At 39.9% G+C, this 24,120-nt stretch overlaps 1 protein-coding gene across 2 annotated transcripts; it reads left to right on the top strand.

The window, feature by feature from the left end:
- Positions 1–3,416: 3,416 nt before the first annotated feature.
- On the top strand, positions 3,417–23,771 carry GINS1 (GINS complex subunit 1; the record flags this gene model as incomplete). Of its 2 annotated transcripts, XM_080925757.1 has the most annotated exons (7): positions 3,417–3,491; positions 5,902–5,966; positions 8,870–8,968; positions 12,682–12,772; positions 19,425–19,541; positions 21,096–21,170; positions 23,657–23,771. In XM_080925757.1, 7 exons carry the CDS (start codon positions 3,417–3,419, stop codon positions 23,723–23,725), a joined length of 591 nt encoding a protein of 196 aa, XP_080781883.1. In that variant the 3' UTR covers positions 23,726–23,771. The 2 variants fall into 2 exon arrangements, with proteins under 2 accessions (XP_080781883.1, XP_080781884.1); XM_080925758.1 differs by lacking the exon at positions 19,425–19,541.
- Positions 23,772–24,120: the final 349 nt, after the last annotated feature.

Raw genomic sequence — 24,120 nt, 5'->3', positions numbered from 1 at the left:
TCTGTATCATACCCTTCCTAGAACTAAGATTCTTTATCCAATGGACTACTCCTTGTTGACTTCTAATAGGCACTCAACTCTCCTACCTCATCCTTTTCTATAGCCTTTCCCTCCCAATGAATGGGAATTCTATCCGTGGCTTTCTTGGAGTCGAGACTCTAGTCTTATTCTTGATTTTTCCTTTTCTATGTCACATTACACTTGTCATCAAATTTTACATCAGCCCTATATTCAAAATCCAGTATCTGACCACTTCCTATCTTCTCTACCAATTCCCACCCTGGACCAAACAGCCATCATTCCTCACTTGGATTACTTTAAAAGTCTAAGAAGCCCCTTGCCTTTACTTTTGCTTTGCTTCCTTATGTCTAACATCTGCAACAGGATTGAATCTGTCACTAAAAACTTCTTGGTAGGTTCCCACTTCTCTCAAAACTGAAAGCTTATGTACAAAATGCTCCACAATCACTTACCTAACAGAGCTCCAGCCCCACTCTCTGGTCTCAGGAACCAACTTCTCCCAGAGTCACTGCCTCTCTGACGGCCCTTCACAATGCTACTCGGCCCCTCCCTAAGACCTTTACACTTTGATTCTTGTTGTTGAAAAAACCCTGCCTCCCTAAAGCCTAGTATCTAGAGGGTTGCACCCCTGCACTATGAGAAAAGTGTTTGCTGAACACTAACACAGAACTCTCAGACCTTCTCATTTTTGCTGTGTTCACCTTCCTGGGTTTATTCTGGCTAGTGCTTATCACCAAAATACTTGACATTGATATATCTTTATCTGTATTGATGTTTTCCACACTGCAAGATAGACTCCCAAGAAAGAACCTTGTTTACTGCATTATCTTCAGTATCTGGACCAATGCTTGGCTCATAGCACACACTTCATAAATATTTGCTGAAGGAAAGATAGAATCATCAAGACGACTCATTGGTATCCTACTGTTCCCATTTTAAAAGTAAAGAAATCTAAAGGTCAATAGAAGACTTGCCTTTTGGCTGAAATTGAAAAGATACATGGCTGAGAAGGGCTGTAACTGCTGGTTTGTGAATCACAATCCTACAGCAGTATAACTGGGTGTTTAATAAACACTAACTTAAGTATCCCTAATCGACATAAAAAGAACATCCCTATTTATTTAGCTATCTACCTACTTACCTATCTGCTGCTTTCTGAGACACAGTCCCATCCTCTAGCCCAGGTTGGCCTGGAACTCTCTGGAATACTCTTGTGTCAGCATCTGGAGTGGTAGAACTACAAGTATCAGCCACAGCACCTGAACAAGTCGTTTCTTTTTTAAAAAAATGATTTTTATTTTTGTGAGTACACAGCTGCTGTTCTCAGACACACCAGAAGAGGGCATCAGATCCCATTACAGATGGCTGTAAGCCATCATGTGGTTGCTGGAAATTGAACTCAGGACCTTTCTCCAGCCCCCAGTGATTCCTTTTTAAAGTGGGGCATCCTCATATCATTTTCTTTTTCAGAAAATATAAGCCCTCGTTAGATCAGGCCGCACAGCAAGCAGCCCTCCCTTCCTCCAGGAACAGCTCCAGAGATATGGCAGACCAGTGCTTTGACTCTGAGTCACAAAAGGTAGAAAGAATCTTGCCTTCCCTAGCAGACTCAGAAACAGAGGCAAACTGACTTTAAGCAGCTAGCATGTAACAGGAATTACTTCCCATGCCTACTTGTGGCTTTGGACCACCTCCTTCTGCAACTTTCCCCCCAGGATCTCTGCTTCCTTTGTCAGAACTTAAGTATCTCTCTTCAGAACCCCACCCACCACACTGTACAAAGCACAGATAAGTAACAAAGCTCTCACTTGTCCAGTTACTCTAACAGTCTTATTATTTACATTTGCAAAAGAACGAGACAAAACGTTGCTGTTTTATAGAAATTAATGCTGATTTTTCAAAAATCGGATAAACAGTAAGGCAAAATTGTACACACCTTTAATTCCAGCTCCCGGGAGACAGAGGCAGGTGGATCTCTGAGTTTGAGGTCAGCCTGGTCTACACTGCAAGACTCTGTCTCAAAGGGAGAGAAGATAAATGAAATGGGTGAGTTTTATAATACGGTTTTTATTTAGTATTATGTAAGGTTAGGAAATTTTTGTCTACTTGACACAAATGTAATTTTATCTAGGAAGAGGGGATCTTGAGGAATTGTCTCCATCAGGATGGCTTGGTCAATCTGTGGTGCATATTCTTAATAGTTGACATGGGAAAGCCCAGATCACTGAGAGGAGTGTCATCCCACAGCATGGGAAGCCAAGGGAAGCCAGTAAGCAGCCTTCTTCCTGGGCCTTGGAGTTCCTGCCTGAATACCCTTTATGGTATTGGCTGAAATTAACCCGTTCCTTCCCAGCTTACCTTTGATCGTGGTGTTTTATCATAGAAATAAAAGGCAAATCAAGAGTATTTTTATTGTTTTTTTTTTTTTTTTGTTTGTTTGTTTTTAAGATGGGTTCCTTTAGAATTCCTGAACCGAATTGAAGTAATCTGTCTTCCTCTGCCACAAAAGTTCTGGGACTTCAAGTATTCAACCATCAGTTCACACCCAACTTTAAACTGTTGTTATCTGGGATGGTTTCCAGTTTTGGAATATTTTCAAGTAACTGTTTTAAAAATCAAAAAGTGCCAGAGGTGAAAGTACAAAGCATAGAAATAAGGTTCTAATATCTTTATGGGCTGTGTAACCTGCAGTAAGTTAACTATTCTGATTTATCAGTTCTGCACACACACACACACACACACATACACACACACACACTCACCAAAGACAACAAAACAAAAACAAAACCCTCAGTGGAAACATGGAGAATCTAAGAAGGAAGCGGCACAGAGATCTTATTAAGAACATAAAAAAAGAGTCAATTTCCATGTTACGTTTTGTTTTACATGTACTTTATGCTCATTGTAACTAGTAAGATTTCAATGCATACCATCAAACCTTTAAAAAAAAAATCAAGTGCTGACAAAAATATATTCATATAATTTTATGCAAAAATGCTTTTAAAATCTGTACATTTATATGTTTTTTTAAAATAAAGTTGTTTAATTAAAAAGAAAAAGAAAACAGCCCTTTGTTTCAGCCTACAATCTTAGAAGCAACTGATTTCCTGGCTTCGCCAGGGGGAAAAAAAAACGTTTTCTTTAACCCTAATTTCCCAGCAGCTCAGTGAGGTTGCGCAATGAAATTAAATGTCCCTTCTCGGCCACCTTAGCTCAGTTCTCTCCCACCCACCATCTTGCACTTCTATTGGTCGAGCCTTTTTGGCGCCAAAGCGAGGAGCTGCTTGCTGGTGTTGTGCTACTCTGAACAAAAGAGGTGCCGCCGTCTAGGAGCCTAGCGACCGTTTGGGGTGACTTGGCAGTTCACGGGACCACGGGACCCGGACGCGTCCGTCATGTTCTGCGAAAAAGCTATGGAGCTTGTCCGCGAGTTACACCGCGCACCCGATGGGCAGCTGCCGGCCTTCAACGTGAGGAGCGGCGGCCGGGGCGGGGCATAGCGAGGGCCAGGCCTGGGGCCTTAGGGCGGGGCCTCACGCCTTGGGGCGGGGCTTATGTGGACTTGCTGGATTTTTTTTTTTTTTTTTTTTTTTTTTCTCAAGTGTCAGTTGCTGGGTTAACTTTAGCTCGCTTCTAGATTCCGAGATCGGAAACAAAAGTTTGAAACGGGGCCAAACTGTAGGAAGAAAAAGAAGACTCATGTTACCTATTGATTTGGTGACTTTCCCCATCCTGTTTTTGTTTTTTGAGACAAGACCTCATCTCATATAGTACAAGCTGGCCTGGAATACTATTTAAAACAAACAAACAAACAAACAAAACCAGGTGTATGTGCCTCACTTGCATGAAGGTGCTTCATGGAAGCCAGACTGGAACTGGGATATTAGGTGATTGTGGGTGTTAGGAACCCACATCCTCTGCCAGAGCAGTAAGTACTTTTAGCCAGAGCCATCTCTCCAGCCCCACATACATCTTTATATCTAGCTTCTTGATGAGCCAATAGCATCTTGATATAACCTCAGTAGTTCTGGGAATTGCCATGAAGCTGTGTCTCAGCTTCAGCCTTTGGAAACCACAGTTTTCTTTCCTTGCTTTTAGATTATTGCCTTTTTTAAGAAAACATGAATCTGGGTTCAGTGTGCTAGGAGCTGACAGGTCTATAAAGGGCCTGATGCCGTGTAAAGGGCCATGCGGAATCATGTAGAATGCAGTCTTTGTATCCGGCCTCTTTGGCTGCGTGTAGTGTATTTGAACCTATTCTAATATTCAGTAGTATTATCCTGTTCTTTTACTTTGAAGATTAATTTTTAAATTTTGTGTGTATGAATGTTTTGCATTTATGTGTATGTGGTGGCATGCATGCCTTGTGCCCTCGGAGGTCAGATCAGTGGATTCTCCTGGAACTGGAGTTATAACCACCATGTGGGTGCTGGAAATCAAACCTGGATCTGATAAAAGCAACCAGTGCCCTTAACCACTGAGCCGTTTCTCCAGCCCCTGTTGCACTTTCCAGATGGTTATTTGTTTTATCTTTTAAAACAGATAGAAAGTGTCACTTATAAGTCCACAGTCTGTCAAATCTTCCTGTTTGCAGCACCATTGCATTACTCCAGAAGAGTAGGGACACTTTGTCACCGTTAATTAAGCAGCAATGCCCAGTTCCCATTTTCTCACAGCTCCTGACAATCACTTTTCTATTTACTTACTCATGTGGGTTGGGACATGTATACCATAGCACAGGTGTGGAAGTCAGGGGACAACTTAAAGAGTTGTCCTGTGTGTGTTACAGGAAGGAGGTCATCAGGCTAGAAAGCAAGTGCCCTTACATGCTGAGCCATCTCACTGGCTCTCATTGGTTTTGTTTTTTGTTTTGTTTTGTTTTTTTAAAGATAGTTTTACTATGTTATCAAGGCTGGTCTCAATTTGAGATATTCCTTCCATTTGCTGGCATTGACTCTAGGCCTGTTCTGCTGTGTCTGGCTAAATTGCTTTTCTGTGTATGAATTTGCCTTGCCAGTTCAGGAGACTCCAACTGTGGTGTTTTTGTGTGTGGTGTCTCCGGTTTAACATGGAGTCTTCAGGGTCTCCCTATGCTGTATGTGGCAACATTCATTCCTTCTCATCACTAAACTCCAGTCCACTGGGCAGTGTGCCACATTTGGCTCATCCTCTCCGTCTGTTGTTGGTCCCTTGAATTCTTTTTCCTTTGTGACTATTTTGAATCATTCTGCCAAGAACATTTGTGTAAAGCCCAGTCAGTGTATGCCTGTTATTCCAGGACTTGGGGTGCTCAGGCAGGAAATTTAATGTGAGTTTGAGGTTACCCTGGGTCACATAGTACCCTGTCTCAAGAAAACCAATTACAAAACCCTAAGGATAAAAAAAAAAAATCAAACATAACAAAATTGTAAGTTTTTGTGTGGGTTAGAAATTTAGCTCAGTAGCAGCGAAGGAAATAACAAAGCAAAGAGAAAGAAAGGAAACATGGGATCAGGAATAATGTACCTAGAGTGGAGTTGCAGGTCATGTGGTATTTCTATTTAACTTTTTTTCTGGTGCCACGCATAGAGCTCAAGGTCTTAAGGTAAGAAAATGTTGTTTAATATAGGGTATATCTATGTAGATCTTGAACTTTTGGGGTCTTCCTTCTTGGCATCCTGAGTTTAGGAACTACTTGGTCCATTCCTTTTAACAGTTTGGATAGCTATGGAACTGATTTCCACAGGGCCATACTACTTTTTGTTCCTTGCCAACATCTGTAGCTATAAAAATATTGTGAAGCCTGTTGTTCTTTTCATAAGGTATGTAAATGAAAGATAATACAGGTCGCAATTGATAGGGGAATTGGGATGTATATTAACATCAGTTTATACATTTCAGGAGGACGGACTCAGACAGGTTCTGGAGGAGATGAAAGCTTTGTATGAACAAAACCAGTCTGACGTGTAAGTTGTGATAATATTGATATTTTAAAAATAAGGAATGACGTGTTAAAACCAGAACCTTATATCTCTTTGGGGATTTTTTTTTTTAATTCTCTGAATCTGTCTTACCATGCTTGTACAAGTGAGCACAGGACTAGAACGTACAGTTTTCTGCTACTCTGTGGTGGGACAATGCTTCATATGTGCTAGATGCTTAATAAGTCTTCATGATGTATTATGATGTGTAACTTCTAAGTTGAAAGAACTAAAGTATACTTAAAAAGGTGAGATAGGAGAAGATAGAGACCACAATGCAATTTAAATACTTAGTTCCCACTCTGTTTTTATTAACAGATGCCTTAGTGTGTTTGAAAGAGGGGGTCCACTGAGCAGGAACAGCAGTAATTTCTGACAGCATGAGTAGAGTTCATTGAGAACTGGTGTCACATTTAGCAGGTCAAAAACAGGCTATAAATGGAATATTTAGAACTGGGCATGGAAACCCATACAATGGAGAATCTGGACTGTGTGAACAGACTTCAAAGGCTGCCATCACATGGTGAGATAGAAATGGGTGCTGTGAGCTAGGTCAAAGCTGAGGCAGTACAGTGTCATTGTCCCTGTCCCCAACTCTGAGACAGGGTTTCTTGCTATAGTCTTGACTGTCCTAGAATTTGCTCTGTAATTCAGAGTGTTCTCAAAATCTGAGATCTACTTGCCTTTGCCTCCCAAGTACTGAGATCAATGCCCATTGGTAGTCAGAATCTTAATTCAAGAGGTTTATGAGTTACTTGGGTATAGAAATTAATAATGTGGGGCATACAAAACAATAGGAACACACTACATACAGACAACAGAAAAATCTTTACCAGTAGAATGAAGAACTGAATAGCAGGCAGGACTGTGGTAAATGTGATTCAGACGTCAAGTCTTGAACTCAATTCTACAAAGCTGTTTATTAATCCATTCGACAGACATTCACCTAGTAAAATTGCATTGATAAATGTTTCTGGTATTTCCGTGGTAGATAACGTTGTCTAGATGCCTGTTCATGACCCTTACTGTTTAGGAGACAGATACTTAGTACAAACATATCATGATGGGAGATGTGCTCTGAAAAAGGCCACAGGAAAGAACATAGAACATAACTTAAATTCAGGAACTGAGAGATTTCTTTAAGGAAAAAACATTTGAGCTGAGGCTTTAAGAATTAGATTTTACTCATAGAAACAGTCAGGGTAGGCAGAGAACATCCAGTCAGTGGCCCTAGCAAATGCCAAGGATCATAAAGAGGCAAGTCCTCAGCAAACTGTATTTAAAGACCAAGCTGGCTGGAACTTAACAGAAGAGGGTGATATCAGAGGACACATTTGTGTATGGAGTGGGCAGTCTTTATTTTGAAGTCATCCTAGCTATGTATGTATTTAACAAGAAGAGAGGAGGGGACACAGTAGTAAGTCAGGTCATTAAAAACATGTCCTGGACTATAATAAACAGAATAAAAGTATATTTTAGAGTTAGCCTATTAGATCTTGGTCCTGTAAGGGACTGAATTTTCTGTACTCTACCTGTATTCTGTGTAAATTATTGATCCTGAAATTTGTCACTTACATTGTTAAAGTCTCTCTGGGGGAGGTGACCATTGTTTCTGGTTAAAATTATTTGTGAGGGGACTGGAGAGATAGCAGGGGTTAAGAGTACCAACTGCTTTAGAGAACAGCTGGGTTTGATTTCCAGCACCCACTTGGCAGTTCACATGGTCTCTAACTCCAGTTACTGGTGATCTGACCCCTTCTTCTGACCTCTGTGGGAACTGCATGCGTGTGGTACAAATGCCCAAACATGTAAGATAAAATAGAAAGATTATTATTACATATTTTTGTATGTTTATTTATTTATTTACTTACTTATTTTGAGATGGGGTTTCTCTGTGTGGCCCTGGCTGTCCTGAAACTCTATAAACCAGTCTACATCTGACTCCAAGTGCTAGGATTAATGGTGTGCATCACCACCTAGTTCAAATAAAAGGATTTTTAAAAATAAAACAAAATAGGACTGGTGGGATGACTTAGTGAGTAGAGGTACTTGCTATTATTAGCTTGATGATTTGAGTTTAATTCCCAGGACCCATGTGGTGAAAGGAGAAAGTTGCTCTCTTATCTGTTCTCTATGTGAACTTCATGAGCAAATAAATAAATGCAATAAAAAAATTTAAGAACAATTTGTGAACAGAAAGGAATCTCTCCACTAGTCATGTGTAAATATAAAAGTCTTACATGTGTTTTCTAAATTATTCTGCCATTAAATTTAGCTAATGTTTTGAGGAAAGACTGCGTTTTGTAGTTCAGTCTTAGCTAAAGCTTTCTGCTCTGCCTTGTTTCCCAAGTGCTGGGATTGTAGACATAGTGCCACTATGCCCTGCTAGTCCATGTTTATTATATTGGCTCCTTACAATCCAGGAATTATGTCCTTATATTGCAAGCAGCTGTAAGGAATGTGGAAATTAGACTGCCCTCCATAGACTTGCAGAATGGCTTTATGTGATTCGTGGTGTAGCTTAGGGCTAGGGCACTTGCCTGTCATGTTTGGGGCCCTGGGTTTAAAACTCCAGCACCACAAAAACAAACAACCTAGATATATTCAGTGACAAACACAAGGTCTCACTACTTTATGTAGTCTGGGACGGCCCTGAATGCACAGGTTTTCTGACTCTGCCTCCTAATTGCTGGGATTAAAGGTGTACCCCACCACCCCCAATTCTGTTTTTTTAGTCTTTTAATATACTAATGAAAGCACTACCCTGTTCTGGTTCACTGCTACTAATTGTACATAAACAAAACAAGAATAGCAGTCAGTCATTCTTGAAACTTTTCCTACACTGGAATATGCTTATCTGTTTCTTGTTCCTTACATGTCCTTATCAGGAATGAAGCAAAGTCAGCTGGACGAGGTGATTTGATACCAACCATCAAATTTCGGCATTGTTCTTTGTTGAGAAATAGGCGCTGCACCATAGCATACCTGTGAGTGACTTGGGTTTTGCTTGGGGTGTCTGGGAAGGTTTCTGATGTAATTTGATTTCTCAGTAGGTAGCAAGGGGGAAAAAAGCTTCTATTGTTTCTTTTTATAGTTTTTGTTTGGTTTGTATGTGTTTGTTTGTTTTTGAGACAGGGTCTTACCCATGTAACCATAGCTGACCTTGAATTTACTTTGTAGACAGGCTTACCTCGAACTCCAGATCTTTCTGCTTTTGCCTGCTGAGTATTAAGCTTAATGTTATGTGCAGTCACCCTCGGCTTTAAATTTAATTTATGAAACAGTAGTATATTCAAGTTACATTATTTTTACTCTTTTTAAAGAATATATATATGTATATATATATGTATGTATGTATGTATGTATGTATGTATGTATGTATGTGTTTTTTTGTTTTTTTTTTTTTTTTTTGATGGTTTGCATATGCTTGGCCCAGGGAGTGGCACTATTAGAAGGTGTGGCCTTGTTGGAGGAAGTGTGTCAGTCTGGGCTGGACTTGGAGACACTCCTCTTAGCTACCTGAAGATGCTTAGTCTGTTCCTGGTTTTCTATCTTAGCTCCTCCTGCACCAGGCCTGCCTGGATGCTGCCATGCTCTTGTCTTGATGATAATGAACTGCACCTCTGAACCTAAAAGCCAGCTCAATTAAATGTTGTCCTTTATAAAACTTGCATTGCTCATGGGTTCTGTTCACAGCAATGAAACCCTAACTAAGACAGAAGTTGGTACCAGGAGTGGGGTATTGCTGTGCTAGGCCTGACCATGCTTTTGTTTGGAAGAATGTGGTTTGGGACTTTGGATTTGGAAAGCTGTGGAAGGCTTTAAATGGGGCTTATATGAAGACTTTGGTCCTGAGAGTGATTTGAAATGCACTGACTGGGCCCAAGTGGTTTCAGTGGAGAATTTCAGTATGTGGCCAAGAAACTTTTTTTTAAAAGATTTTATTTATTTTATGTATATGAGTACACTGTAGCTGTGTCAGACACACCAGAAGAGGGCAGGGTGTTAGATTTCATTACAGATGGTTGTGAGTCACCATGTGGTTGCTGGGAATTGAACTCAGGACCTCTGGAAGAGCAGTCAGTGGTCTTAACTGCCGAGCCATCTCATTAACCCCAAGAAACTGTTTTTGTAGTATTTTGGTGAAGAACATGGCTGCTTTTTCCCTTGTCCAAAGAGTCTGCCTGAGTTTAAGATGAAGAGATTTAGTTTAATTGCTTTGAAAAAGGAATTCTCAAAATAGCCTGGTGTAAATTCTGTTGTGTGGTTATTAAAGCTCACCCTTATGAAGAGCATTTAATGAAAAGGAACAAGTTGAGAAAGGAAAAAATAGAAAATATATGGTATCAAAGTGGCACCAGGAAGTGAAATGGAGCTAAATCCTCCTGTGTTCAAGAATTTTAAATTGAATTAAGGAAGTAAGGACTTTGGGGCAAGACCCCACCCAGCTAAATTAGCTCCAGGCAATTTAGTACAAACCTTTCATCCCAGGAGTCAAAAACAAGCAGATCTGAGTTCGAGGCCAGCCTAGAATACAGCAAGTTCTGGGTGAAGGGTAGCTTAAGTCGAGGTGTGGTGGTATATACCTTTAACCTCAGGAGACTGGCATACAGATCTCTAAATTCAAGGTCAATCAACAGAGAAAGATCCAGGACAGCCTAGCTTAGGTAGTGAAGGAGTTAGAAAAGAGGAAGCTCGTGATAATGTAATAGAACAAGGGGGCACGTTCCAGCTCCTGCAAGCAGCAGAACGTGGCAGCTTCAGCCACGTGGCTCTGACCTTATATTTAAGAGGAGAAAGAGACTACTGGGACAATTGATGCTGGTTAACTGGAGCTAAAAAATTAGTGGTGGTTAAGAAGAGACCAGCATCACTGAGGTGAAATCTTCTGGGAAGCTGTTCCAGAGATAGCCAATGTTGTACTTCATGCTGCAGCTGTACTTGGTAATGTGTAAGAATCACCCAGGTGGTACTGGTTTTGAAGGCATGAAGGTGTCATGAAGAACAGCTGAAACCTCTTGGGATTGTGAGAGGCCATGGAAGGCCATTGGTGAAAGTTCAGCCTCTGTTGTAGTTGATGGCCCAGGACTGAAGGGGTCATGCAAAGGATTTGAGGCTTGGCACCATGAAGGGAGCCTATGAGAGGCTATTGGTGAAGCCTAGTTGCAACGGAAGACCTCAGTATATTAGAGATGCCAGTACCATGGGATGATCACCAAGAACAACAGCAAAGGTGTAGGGGATCGACCTGAGCTTGAAGTGCCACATAGGGCAGAGCTGGAGAAGTGAAGCCAGTCCTTGGAGGAGCCCAGAAGGTCATGTGTGGATCCCAGACATATGAAGCGAGAAGCTATAACATTGAAGCTGCCTTAGAGACCCCAAGATGTTTGAGATGCCAGAGCCATAGGCTACCTGCTAAGGAAAGCTGCTAACAGGGCGTGGAACCAGCCCAGGAGAAACAAGTTTGTTGCAGTCAACAAAGATGAAAAAGGAGTTGAAAATCTGAAGACTGCTTTGACATCAGGATGGAGATGCAGAATTTGGAGTTTGCCCAGCTGGTTGCCTGACTTAATTCAAGGATTAGAGTTAAGTGACTGGATGGATCTCAGAAGAGACTTTGAACTTTGGACTTTTAACATTGTTGATACTGCTACAGACTATGGGGACTTTGGAAGTTGGACTTTTTATTATGCTATGTTTAAGTATGGCCCCCATAGACTCGTGTGTTTGTCAAGCCTATAGGGACCAGGGAGTGGAACGTTATGGTTTGCATATGCTTGGCCCAGGGAGTGGCACTGTTAGAAGGTGTGGCCTTGTTGGAGGAAGTGTGTCACTCTGGGGCTGGACTTGGAGACACTCCTAGCTGCCTGAAGATGCTTAGTCTGTTCCTGGCTTCCTTTGGATGAAGATGTAGAACTCTCAGCTCCTTCTGCACTATCCCAGCCTGGATGCTGCCATGCTCTTGTCTTGATGATAATGGACTGCACCTCTGAACCTGTAATTAAATGTTGTTATTTATAAGACTTGCCCTGGTCATGGTGTCTGTTTACAGCAATAAAACCCTAACTGAAACATGTGTGTGTGTGTGTGTGTGTGTGTGTGTGTGTGTGTGTATCTATATAGGATGAGTATGCTGTAGCTGGTTTCAGACACCAGAAGAGGTTACAGATGATTTGTGAGCCATCATGTAGTTGCTGGGAATTGAACTCAGGTCCTCTGGAAGAGCAGGCAGTGCTCTTCACCTCTGAGCCATCTCTCCAGCCCCTGTGTTTTGTTTTTATGCTGTACTAGTTTGGAGTATCATGAGAACTCATCACTAAATTTGTAATGTTTTTCTTCTCTGAGCAGCAGGGACGCCTTTGTAACCACTGAACATATTGTCACAGCTGGAGAAATAAACAATGTCTCATGGTATCTGTCAGGTTAAAACAGGGTTTCATATAGTCCTGGCTGGCCTTGAACTCATAGAGATCCTCCTGCCTCTGCTTCCAAAATTCTGGGATTAAATCCGTGGACCACCACACCGAGCAATCTAAACTGTTCTTATGCTCATTTCTCCCATTGTCCCAAAGACGTTTTCTGTTGATGTCTTTCTATCAGTAGCCAAAATCCTCCTGTTTAGGATTTTGTGAGTCTTGTTTTCATCAGAGTGACTTTTGGCCCTTTTATTCTTATGCCATCTAATCTCCTCGTGTCCTAGGTATGACCGTTTGCTTCGGATTAGAGCACTCAGGTGGGAATATGGCAGTGTCTTGCCAAATACTTTACGATTCCACATGTCTGCTGAAGAAGTAAGTAACACTATTCAACTGTATTAAACTGCTGTGCTCTCTAATAGTAGTTATCAGTGCTTCTTTGTTTTCAATGACCTCTTATACATTTCTAACTAGGGCTCATTTCTTATATACTTTTAAAGGAAGTATGTGGTAGGGACTAATTCTAAGTACCATGTGAAAACTTTTAGTATTTAACAAAATGGAGACCTAATATGTTATCTATGAGTGATCCATTTTTGAGATTAAAAACTGGCATTATTACTTGGGTGTTTTCTATATAATGTGTGAATACACACACACACACACACACACACACACACACACATATATACACATTATAATCAACATTACAAATTTATATTGGTAATAAGTCTTGATTGATCCAGTAATCAAGGCACAGAATTACTCCAGATATTGGATTTGAGCCAAATAAAGTTAAATTTTGACTATTTAGGAATTGCCTATCTCAAATAAGTAACTTGACCTCTCCCTATACCTAAATTCTCTCCTTTAAAAATAGAGGTTTGCAAGAACTTCAGACACTAATTGCCTGAAGTTAGACCACACTTCACCTAAGTTTTCCATTAGATTTCCCCTTACTTTAGACAACAGTTACAAGTTTTGATGTCCCATGATTCCTATAGGTTAAGTACTTCACCAGAATGTTAAGTACAAAACTCAGAATATCATTATACTTTAAACTTTAAAGTGGATACAAAGTGGATATAGATTGGAACCAGCCAGGTGAGGCTCACAAGGCAAGGGCTGAAAGGGTTGGACGCTCTAAGCTTTGCTGTCTCCTTGTAGGTCAGAGCTTGGCATCCTCTTAGCACATTCCTTAATGGAGCACATTGCATTCAGGTAGTCTTACACAGCATTGGTGTCTAAGTGGTTGGGGTTTATACTCTAGAGATGTGTATAAATCTCCTCCCTTCTCAGTAGGTCACACTGTTAGTGAGGTCCAGAGCCTGGTCTAGCCTCCACTCTGTGTCATTAGCTTAGCATAAACCAACCAGGGTCACTGTGAGCCATCTAATTAACCAGATACTCCTCATATGTCTCTGCATAAGTGATATGTGATTTCTGCCCTTAACTCTGTTTGCATACTGTACTACAACTATTGATTTGTGGGTATTAAACCTTGTCCTTGTAGTGAAATCAATATGGTCATGATCTGGTCTTAGTGTGTTTTTGAATTCTGACAGTAAGAAGTTTTTGTGTCTATGCCCATCAAGGAAATTTGACTATAGTGTTCTTTTTGTTGTTGTTTTGTCTTTATGGGGTTTTGGTGTCATTGTAATGCTGGCTTTATAGTTTGTCATTGTTTTTTTTCTTCTGTTATGGGACAGTTTAAAAGTATTGGTGTTAGCTGTTCTTGAAAGGTTTGGTAGAATTTGATAGTGAGCCCATCTGTCTAGTTCTGGGACTTTTCTTTGTTGGGAGGCTTTTTATTGTTGGTTCAGTCTTTGTTTATAACAGACTTGTTTCTTCTTGATTTGGGGGGGAAGGGAGGGTTATATGCACCCAGGAATTACTCATGTTTTAGATTGAGCCTATATGTTATTTTTTAGTTTCAACTTCATTAATTTCTGCCCTGATCTTTATTATTTCTCATCTCTTACTGCACCTGGGTTTGGACAGTTCTTGTTCTCGTAGAACCTTAAGGTGTACTGCCCGGTAATTTATTTGATGTCTAATTTCTCAATAGTTGGTTATAGCTGCCACTTTTCTCTTAGAACTGCTTTAGCTGTGTACCAAGGGTTCTGATAAATTGCATTCTTATATCATTTGATTCTAGGACATTTTCAGTTTCTTCCCCAATTTCTTCAAAATTACATTGTTAAGTCTCCAAGTACTTGTTTGGTTTTGGTATTCTTTTTGTTGACTTCTAGTTTTATTGCATTAATTAGATAAGATACAAAAAGCTGTTTAGATTCTCTTGGTTTCATTGTTTTTTTTTTTTTTTTAAGATTTTATTTTATGTATGTGGATATGCTGTAGCTAGCTGTCTTCAGACACACTAGAAGAGGGCATCAGATCCCATTACAGATGGTCGTGAGATAGGTGGTTGTTGGAAATCAACTCAGGACCTCTGGAAGAGCAGTTCGTGCTCTTAACCACTGAACCATCTCTCCAGCCCCAGATTTATATTCTTTGCCTGTTAGATAGATGGTTTATCTGCTAAGCTCATTTGACCTATGGTGTGGCTCGATGCTTTAGACTTGTTTTACGTGTACGAATGGCTTGCCAGCATGTAGGCATAGACACCATGTGCATGTCTGGTGCCCTGAGAGGTCAGCAGATGGGGTCAGATTCCCTGGAACTGGACTTATAAATGATTATGAGCCACTGTGTCAATGCTGGGAACTGAACCTAAGCCCTCTGCAAGAGCAACAAGTGTTCTTCCCCACTGCCTTCTTCACTAACTCAGAGGCTTCTTTGTTACCAAAGGGTTTTAGTTATCAAGATAGAATATTGAAATCACTTGCTGCTACTGTATGAGGGCCTATGTGACTTCTATAGTCAGTCATCAATATTTGGTACCTCAACATATATTTCTAATTTTTATACCATCTTGTAATTCTATTTTTCTTTGTATTTTTTTTTTGACATTTTGACTATAATATGTTATAGAGTGGTTCTCTGGTCATGTATCTTTAGGGTTGTAATGCTTCTTGTGCCTATATATCTTTCTCTAGATTTGGGAATTTTTTGCTATAATTTCATTGAGTAGAATCTCTCAGACCTTTAAAGTCATCTTAACTTCTATCCTGTGGATTCTTAGGTTTGGACTCTTGATTATGTGCCAGAGTTCTCTGTCATTGTGTGGTGACACAGTATTTCATCATCTTTTTTTTTTTTTTTTTAAAGATTTTATTTATTTATTTTTATATATGATGAGTACACTGTTGCTGTCTTCAGACACACCAGAAGAGGACATTGGATCTCGTTAGAGATGGTTTAGAACCATCATGTGGTTGCTGGGATTTGAACTCAGGACCTCTGGAAGAGCAGCCAGTGCTCTTAACCACTGAGCCATCTCTCCAGCCCAGTATTTCATCTTCTGCTCCATGGGATTTTTTTTTTTTTAATTAATTGAGTTTTTACTAGTACCCTTTGTATTGCTGACTTCTCTTTAGGTTTTGGATTGACTGAGACCATTTATTTGTATTGTCTTAGAAGACACTGATCAGTCTTTACTAGTAAACCTCTGAAGACACTGTCTAGCGTTTTGGAGGAGCTAGTTTGCCACTCTTTCTGTTTTTGGTTTCTGTCTTTTCTGTACTTTTCTGTACTTTTCTCCTTGTCTGGATCTCTTCCTGTTTTATTTGGAGATCTTCTTTAAGGCTTAATCTCTAGTACTCTCTGTAAAGAGAAAGCAAGTTTCTGTAATAGCAACAACTAAGAGGCCATTCAAGACAGAAATACACTTAAAAACCGTGAACATAGACTTGAAACTGGCAAAGCTACTACAGGATGTGGGACGAAGGTGATTTTTAAAGTGACTGTGAAAATAGAGAGTGAGTGACGTAAAAGAAGACAGCAGGGAAAAGGGAAATAGAAAAACAAGATTAAATACAGGAGAGGAAAGAAGGCAAATGGGGAAAGAGCAAAGACTTAGAAAACAAAACAAATGATATCTCAATCATGAAAAGCTTAAACATTGGCAAGTGTTAGGAGAATAAAAAATATGTATAATGAGTATTTAAAACCAGTAAGGTAAGGTCAAAATATTCCAAATATATAGAGGTAGCTATTAAAAGAGGAAAACATGGGACAAAAAAAAATTGCCTAACAGTGAAAATGATCTACAAACCAAATTAGATGAGTCACAAAAACAAAACAACCTTTAAACCTGAGGGAAGATTGTGTAAGAGGCATAGGTTGATTATAAGAGCCAGAGGAATCTGCTGTGAGACTGTCTCTAGAAATGATAAGGAAGCTTCATTCATATCTCAGCAATGTGGCTCCCTCAACAAGATCTGAGAAGAGGACACTACAGGTAGGCTGCTGACAAAGACAGAGACCTGAAATAGAAAGTGTGGCCAAGAGCCATGGGGCTCTCCACAGGCAGTGCACTACAGGGAGAAGTGGGCTTTCCCAGGGATGAGCTGCCTAACGCTTATCCAATCCAAATGGTATGCTGTGCAATCACTTACCTTCAAGTAACACTGAACAGACGAGCAGATAGGCATATATAACATGTGTGTATTATACATATACATATTTTATATATATCATTTATAAAATTAAATATGTAGTTAATATAAAAATAAGTAAAATAATAATAATAAAAATACCATGACTTTGAGGGAGCAAGGATGTTACATAGGAGGGAGTTGAGGGAGGAAATGAAAGGGGGAAAATTATGTGATTACATTTTAATTTAAAAAAATTCAGCAACTTTTTTGTTTGTTTTGGGTTTTAGTTTTTGGTCTTTTGAGACAGGGTTTCTTTGTGTAAACCTGGCTGTCTTAGAACTCACTCTGTAGACTCTAGAGATCTGAAAGAGTTTGTTTATTATAAAAATACGTACATACATCCTTAGGCCAGGCCCAGTCATCTGTCATCATCTTACAAACTTAGACACACACACAACACATATCAGAAGAAAAAAGCAAAAACCTCCACGAGCAAGTTTCATTGAGCAAGCTCCAGAGCAAAAACAACTCACTCATTCTGGATGAAAAATAAGGTCCAGCATTTATTGCATTGAGAAAGAAAAAATTCTACCTTTTTATTGCTAAGTGAATTAAGTCAAGTCTGTAAGAAAGAAGCTCTGTCCTTGTCAGTAAAAGCCGGCCTGCTGCTTTGTGCTGTTGGCAGCCCCTGCTCTCTGGTCCAGCCTCTCTCCCCAGCCTGTTAGATTCTGCTATGTTCTGTCTCTTCTGTTTCTCTTCTGTTCTCCTGCCTCTTTAATGTCATTGTTCCTAGTTTTTTGTACTTTTCTAGGAGAATAGATCATATGGTATTTCAAACATCTCTCCTCAAAAGTTCGCAAGTTCAAACCTCAATTCAACCCAGAAATAAGTAACAACCAAGATGTTTACTTGTGTTTCCATTAAGACTAATTCTCTAGCTAGTTATCATTATCAGCTACAGGTTCATTTAAAGTTAAAAGCCATGATTTTAAATTAGCGCGTGTTTGTTTTTCGGTAGTCAAGTCAGTTGTTTTTATTGGAATCACATATAGTGAGTGATCCTTTTGCAAAAAATTACTGCATTTATCATTCCACATATTGGTAGAGGATTGTCAATTTTTATATTCATTCACATACACCAGCCTGAGACATTTATCAAAAGCAAGCAAACTGTTCTTCAGTTTTAGTGTGTGTCATTAATTATGATGAAAACTCATTGAGTAGTGCTGAGTTTCCCCTGCTCCAGGTTTACATTTTTTCACCATGCCAGCTTGAGGCTTCAGCCTCTGTCCTTTCTTGGGTGAGCTGGTACAGTGAAATATAGAAGTTTTGTGAAAGCCATTCTAACAGTGGGGCAGCTAGCAAGAACTTCGGGAAGTGACCACACGTGTATAAAATTAAGCCTAAATTAAACGTGTCTCTGACTTAGCTCTCCCCTCATACCTTAGCCACGCCAGTGCCACTGATGTGAGGAAAATGGGTGGAGAGACTGGAGTGAGGAGGGTCAGTGGTCCTGCTGATTGCAGTTATACTTCTGTCTGCCTTACAAGATGGTACTGTCGTCAACCCATTAGTTAGCATGTTTCTATCAAGAGGCGTGTCATCTGCACAATGTCTCATTGGCGTCGACATTTTGTATAGATAACCCAGTTAATACCTTATTTTCTGTCCTTGCACCAGCACCCAATAGTTAATAGTTTTACAGCCAAAAGGAATGTATAACTTAATTGTGAGTCTGTCTGCTGTCTATCTTAGTGCAAACAGGCAGTGACGTGTGAAAATTTGAGAGTTCTATTGCAGTTTTCACATTACAGATGGCTCTAATTGCAGCCTTTTCAAAAAAGATTGATTTATTTATTATATTTGAGTACAGTGTAGCTAATGTCAGACACACCAGAAGAGGGCATCAGATCCCATTACAGATGGTTGTGAGCCACCATGTGGTTGCTGAGATTTGAACTCAGGACCTCTGGAAGAGGAGCCAGTGCTCTTAACCCCTGAGCCACCTCTCCAGCCCAATTGCAGCCCTTTTTTATAGAGAGTTCAATAATTACTAATATAAATTTAGGAATTCTTATAGAATTATCCTTAGAAATTAAGAAATCATTTATTTGTTTATATAACATCACTATAAAATAGTATATCTTTTTTTTTTTTTTTTTTTTTGATCTTTAGAAAGTCTGTTTAACAGGGTGGGCTAATGCACAGGGATTGTTAAATGAATTTAATAATGACAGGAAAGGCGTGTCAATAGCAAGAATCAATCCCAAGGGTTAGCCTCTCTAGCCCTGCCTCCGAAAGCTCATTCTTAGCAGTCCATGGCGAGCCGTCTCAGTAAAGTCACCTGCTGGCCTTTAGCCTCTTCTGGATGGGTTCTGACAGCTGTTCAGACCAGTGGAGAATTTTCATAATTAAGTTAACTGATGTGGGAAGATCCAGTCTTATGATGTGTTGGCTTTGAAATGGTAGTACCTAGTTTGTGTAATTTTTCTTAAACTTTGTGAAATGACTTTTTATGTTCACAGATGGAATGGTTCAACCATTATAAAAAGTCTCTTGCTACTTATATGAGGTCACTGGGAGGAGATGAAGGCTTGGACATCACACAAGATGTGAAACCCCCCAAAAGCCTATATATTGAAGTATGTGTATACTTACTTTAATACATACATTGTGTTACGTTCTATCAAAGATAAAGATTTACTAGCTTCCCTTTAAAAGGAAAGAACCAAAACAAAACAAAAATGGAAGTGAAAGATGGTTTCCACGGTCTTCAGGATGGATACCTAAAATCTCATCAGTACACCCATTTTAATGTTTTTGGTACCACAAATAGATGGCCACAGAAAGAAAAAGTTTCTCAAGAGGGAGCAAAACCTATAGATTGAAAGATAAGACATAAAACACAATGTGTAGCTCTGTCAGGTTCTAGTATCAACATGAACACTTAGAAAAATATTCATGGAAGACTGGAGAGATGACGATGGTTAAGAACGCTGGCTGCTCTTGCAGAGGACTCGGGAGAAATACTGGCACTGACCCGGCTGCTCACAGCCATGTAAGACCAGTGACCCATACCCTCTTCTGCCCCCTCTGAACACTGTATATGCATTTGGTGTGCGGATATATTCATGAGACAAGTGGGGGCTTTTGGATATTAAACGAGCAATGAGTGCACTTTGCATGCAGGAGGCTCAGCAACAGCCCCTCTTCCCCAGACCAGTCCCCAAAGCAGTGGAGGTTTTCCACTAATAGTATTTCTCACACTAAGTTAAAAAGCTTAAAAGTCATTGGAAAATTTCAGATTAATGTTAGGACATGGTAGAAGTACCTGCTGCTTGCTGCTGGAAGTCAACGGCGGTCAGTAGAGTCCTAACTAACCCTTAGGAGAGTAAACTCCTTCCCAGTTCTTAGGAGAAAGTCCTCCCTATTTTTCTTGGTATCACTTAGTGCTGACCCTTAAACAAACAACTATTTACAAGTAATGTACACTTAAATGCAGTTGCCTGTCCCTTGATACATCTGAGGACAGTTTTGGAGAGTTGATTCTGTCCCTCTTGTGTGAGATCAGGGGATGACGCTCGGGTCACCAGGCGTACACATTAAGTGCTTCACACTTTGCGTCATCTTGCCAGCCCAGACAGCTCCTTACCACTGCAGGTGTTGCTGTCAGACTGTCTTACTCCTCCACCTTCCAACCAAGATCTTCTTTCAGTTTTGATGATTAAAGAACAAGGTTGAAATGAAGAACAATCTGAACAAATTAAAAGATAACTCAGTCCAATTTCACTTTTGCTTCTTATAATGGCACCAAATGAAAATTGTACTTTCATTTTCTGCTGCTAAGAATTCCTTAGAATGAATCTGCCCATTAAAAAAGATTGAAAGAATCATTTCCAAAATTAGGAATTGGCAAACACAGCTAGCAGTGTCCTGTTCACATTACTGATATGTGGGTGGGATCTACAAAAATAAGGCTGGAGTGGATTTAAATATTATATATTTAATATTTATACAACTTATTTTCTTTTTGATTACTACCTATAATAATATAAACCAGTTATGGTAGGGCACAGCTATACTCTCAGCTAGTCAGGAAGCTGACACTTAAGTTTAGAGAGTTGAGTTAGGGGCTTAACTAGAAAATGGCTAAGACCTTGTCTCAAAGAAAAAACAATGTTAATTTGTTCTTTCAGGTGCGGTGTTTAAAAGACTATGGAGAATTTGAAGTTGATGATGGCACTTCAGTCCTGCTAAAAAAGAATAGTCAGGTAGTTTCTATTGTCACATATGTAAACCTTGTTAAGAATGTGTGTGTGAGCGGCCAGGTGGTGGCTCACACCTTTAATCCCAGCACTTGAGAGGCTGAGGCAGGTGGATTACTGAGTTTGAGGTCAGCCTGGTCTATAGAGCAAGTTCTGGGACATCTAGGACCACACAGTGAAAGCCAGTCTCGGAAAAAATAAGAAAAGAAAAATGAAAAAGAAGAATGTGTGTATGGAAATGCTGGATTTGGTAGCAAAGTATCTCCTTGTCTTGTGACAATCCTCTGTCTCAGAGCAGTTCTGGATTTTCTCTAAATAGTAAGACTTGAAGCAAATGTGTCATATGGCAAGAAAAAAGTTAATTCATTTATTAAGCTAGTGCTTATATTTAGTACTAATTATTTTCCTGATTAATTATTATAATGGGCCTTATTCTAGTTGGTTGACACATTATTTGGGGACTATTAAAATGTTGACTTTAAGGGATAGTAATCCCACAACCAACAGTTGAAGACCAAGCAGGTATAGTGGTACTTGTCTTTAATACCAGCACTTTGGGAGGCAGAGGCGGGCAGATCTGTGAATTCCAGGCTAGGCTGGTCTACCTAGCAAGTTCAAAGCCAACCTGGGCTACAAAGGAAATTCTAAGCCATCCCTGGCAATGTTGTGAGCTCTTATTAAAAGGTTTGGAGTTGAGTCTCATTGGTGAAGCCTTGTCCGGTGTGCATGAAGCTATAGCTTCATATCCATAGTATAAGAAACAAGAGTGTTGGATTAAGCTTTTCCTTGAAGTTCTGAAAATTCTTAAATAACAATTTTTAGCTTATATTTTATTTTAACCGTGTCCTTTACAGCAAGAAATTGTAATGTAGATCAAGAACTTTTAAAAATGTAATATGGAAGCAGAACAGTTTAATAGGACAAGATTAAATTTGTCTTGTTGTAAAAGAGCTGAGACTATAATGACATAGTTCATTTTACCCTGTCCCCATTTTCTGAAATGGCAGTACAGAAGGGAAAGGACCTCACAAGGGCCACTCTTCTTTGCCTGTCATGCCATGTGGCTCTTGACCAGTTAGTATGTTGATGCTCGTCCTGGAACAGAATGCTTCTGCCCATCTGGTGCTCTGGCCCAAGAGGATGACTGAATTTAATGTTTTATTAGTGTGCAGGTGTCATTTCCCAAAACTAGGTTTTTAGAACAGATATCTAAGACACCCTAAAATTTTTGTTAAATCAACTGTTCACTCTCATGTGCCTTCTTAAACACAATGTATCAAAACAAGAGGATGAATTAAAACGCTTAAAAAAAAACCAAAAACCTATGTTTTGGAGGTGTCATGGGAACCTGCATTTGCCAAAAGCAAAGCTGACCTTAGAGCAAGATGAGAGATGAGTGGATGTGTTATTTCAATTTGGTGTGGTTTTCTTGGGCTCTGTGGTTGATCTGCCCACTGTGTACTGAGGCAGTGAAGCCTGGGCCTGTAAGTCTGCTCCTGGTGGACAACTTATGTTATCTGTATTTGAATCCTGTTTTCTATGTGTAATGTTAAGGAATTTCTAAATGACACAGCAGGTAGAAGTGCTAGCTCAGGCCCAGTGACCTGAGTTCAATCCCTGGATCCAATATGGTGGCAGGAAAGCCAACTCCTAAGAACTGTCTTCTGACCTTTACATGCATGCTATGGCCTGTGCATGCCTATGCCCACACATGAACACACTCAAAGCACACATGCATGCATGGTAATTAATGAAAAATGGCCACATCTAAAGATCAAATCATTTATTTTATGTATGTTAGTATACTGTAGCTGACTCCAGACACATCAGAAGAGGGATTTGGATCCCATTACAGGTGGTTATGAGCCATTATGTGGTTGCTGGAATTTGAACTCAGGACTTCTAAAAGAGCAGTCAATCCTTTTAACCACTGAGCCTTTTAATAATTTTAAAACATGGTGAATAAGGAGATGGAGAGATGGCTCAGTGGTTAAGCACATTTGCCTTTCTGTGGAGGACCCTAGTCTAAGATGCTGCAGTGCCTTTTCTAGCCTTGTGGCCACCAGGCATACACCCTATACATAGGTACATGTAGATAAAATACTCATACACATAAAATAAAAATGAATAATTTTTTTTTTTTTCAGATAGGGTTACTCTGTGTAGTCCTGGCTGTCCTGGGACTCATTCTGTAGACCAGGGTGGCTTCACACTCAGAGAGCCACCTGCCTCTGCCTCCTGAGTGCTGGGCTTGTGCCATCACCACTGGCCAAAAATATATCTTAAGAATTATGCAGTAAGTTTTATAAAAATAAGGACTACTGGTGTTCGATCAGTGGTATCAGCTTTACTTGGCTATAACAGCACATTAGTTAAGCTTAACTTTACTGTACAAGCTGATGAGGTGTATAATTAGCTGATACTTTTTTCTGATGCAAAATATAATTGAGTTTTTTTCTCCCTCTTTCTCCTCTACTTCTTTTTACTTGCAGCACTTTTTGCCTCGGTGGAAGTGTGAGCAGTTAATCAGACAAGGAGTTCTAGAACACGTGCTGTCCTGACTGTGTCCCATGATAAGTAACAGCAGACACTCACTGGACCTTCCCCTCCTTTGCTTTTAAATTTACAGACACGCATTAACATCACCAAGAGGGCTCATTGGTAGAGCACTCGCTTAGCATTTCAGAAACCCAGGGTTTCATCCCTGGTACCTCAAAAGACAAGGTAACAGAAATCAAAGAGAAGACTATACCAAGAACTTGTGGCTAGGAGCATAATCTGCCAGCTCCTAAGCCTTTGTTACAGGCTAGATCTCTAGTTATTCCATTCCCACAGTACATATTGTTGTACTCTTATAACTGAAAATAAAATGGTCTTCGGTTTGAATCTGTTTTCATAATGGGAGTCGCTTTGTAGCACATCTTTGGTTGGTTTTAGTAGCATTTGTTATGCATAC

The sequence above is a fragment of the Micromys minutus genome (assembly GCF_963924665.1).
Source record: "Micromys minutus genome assembly, chromosome: 11".
In the NCBI taxonomy this organism is placed as follows: domain Eukaryota; kingdom Metazoa; phylum Chordata; class Mammalia; order Rodentia; family Muridae; genus Micromys; species Micromys minutus.
The sequence above is the reverse complement of the archived record's forward strand: the minus strand, read 5'-3'. Positions and strand labels throughout refer to the sequence as shown.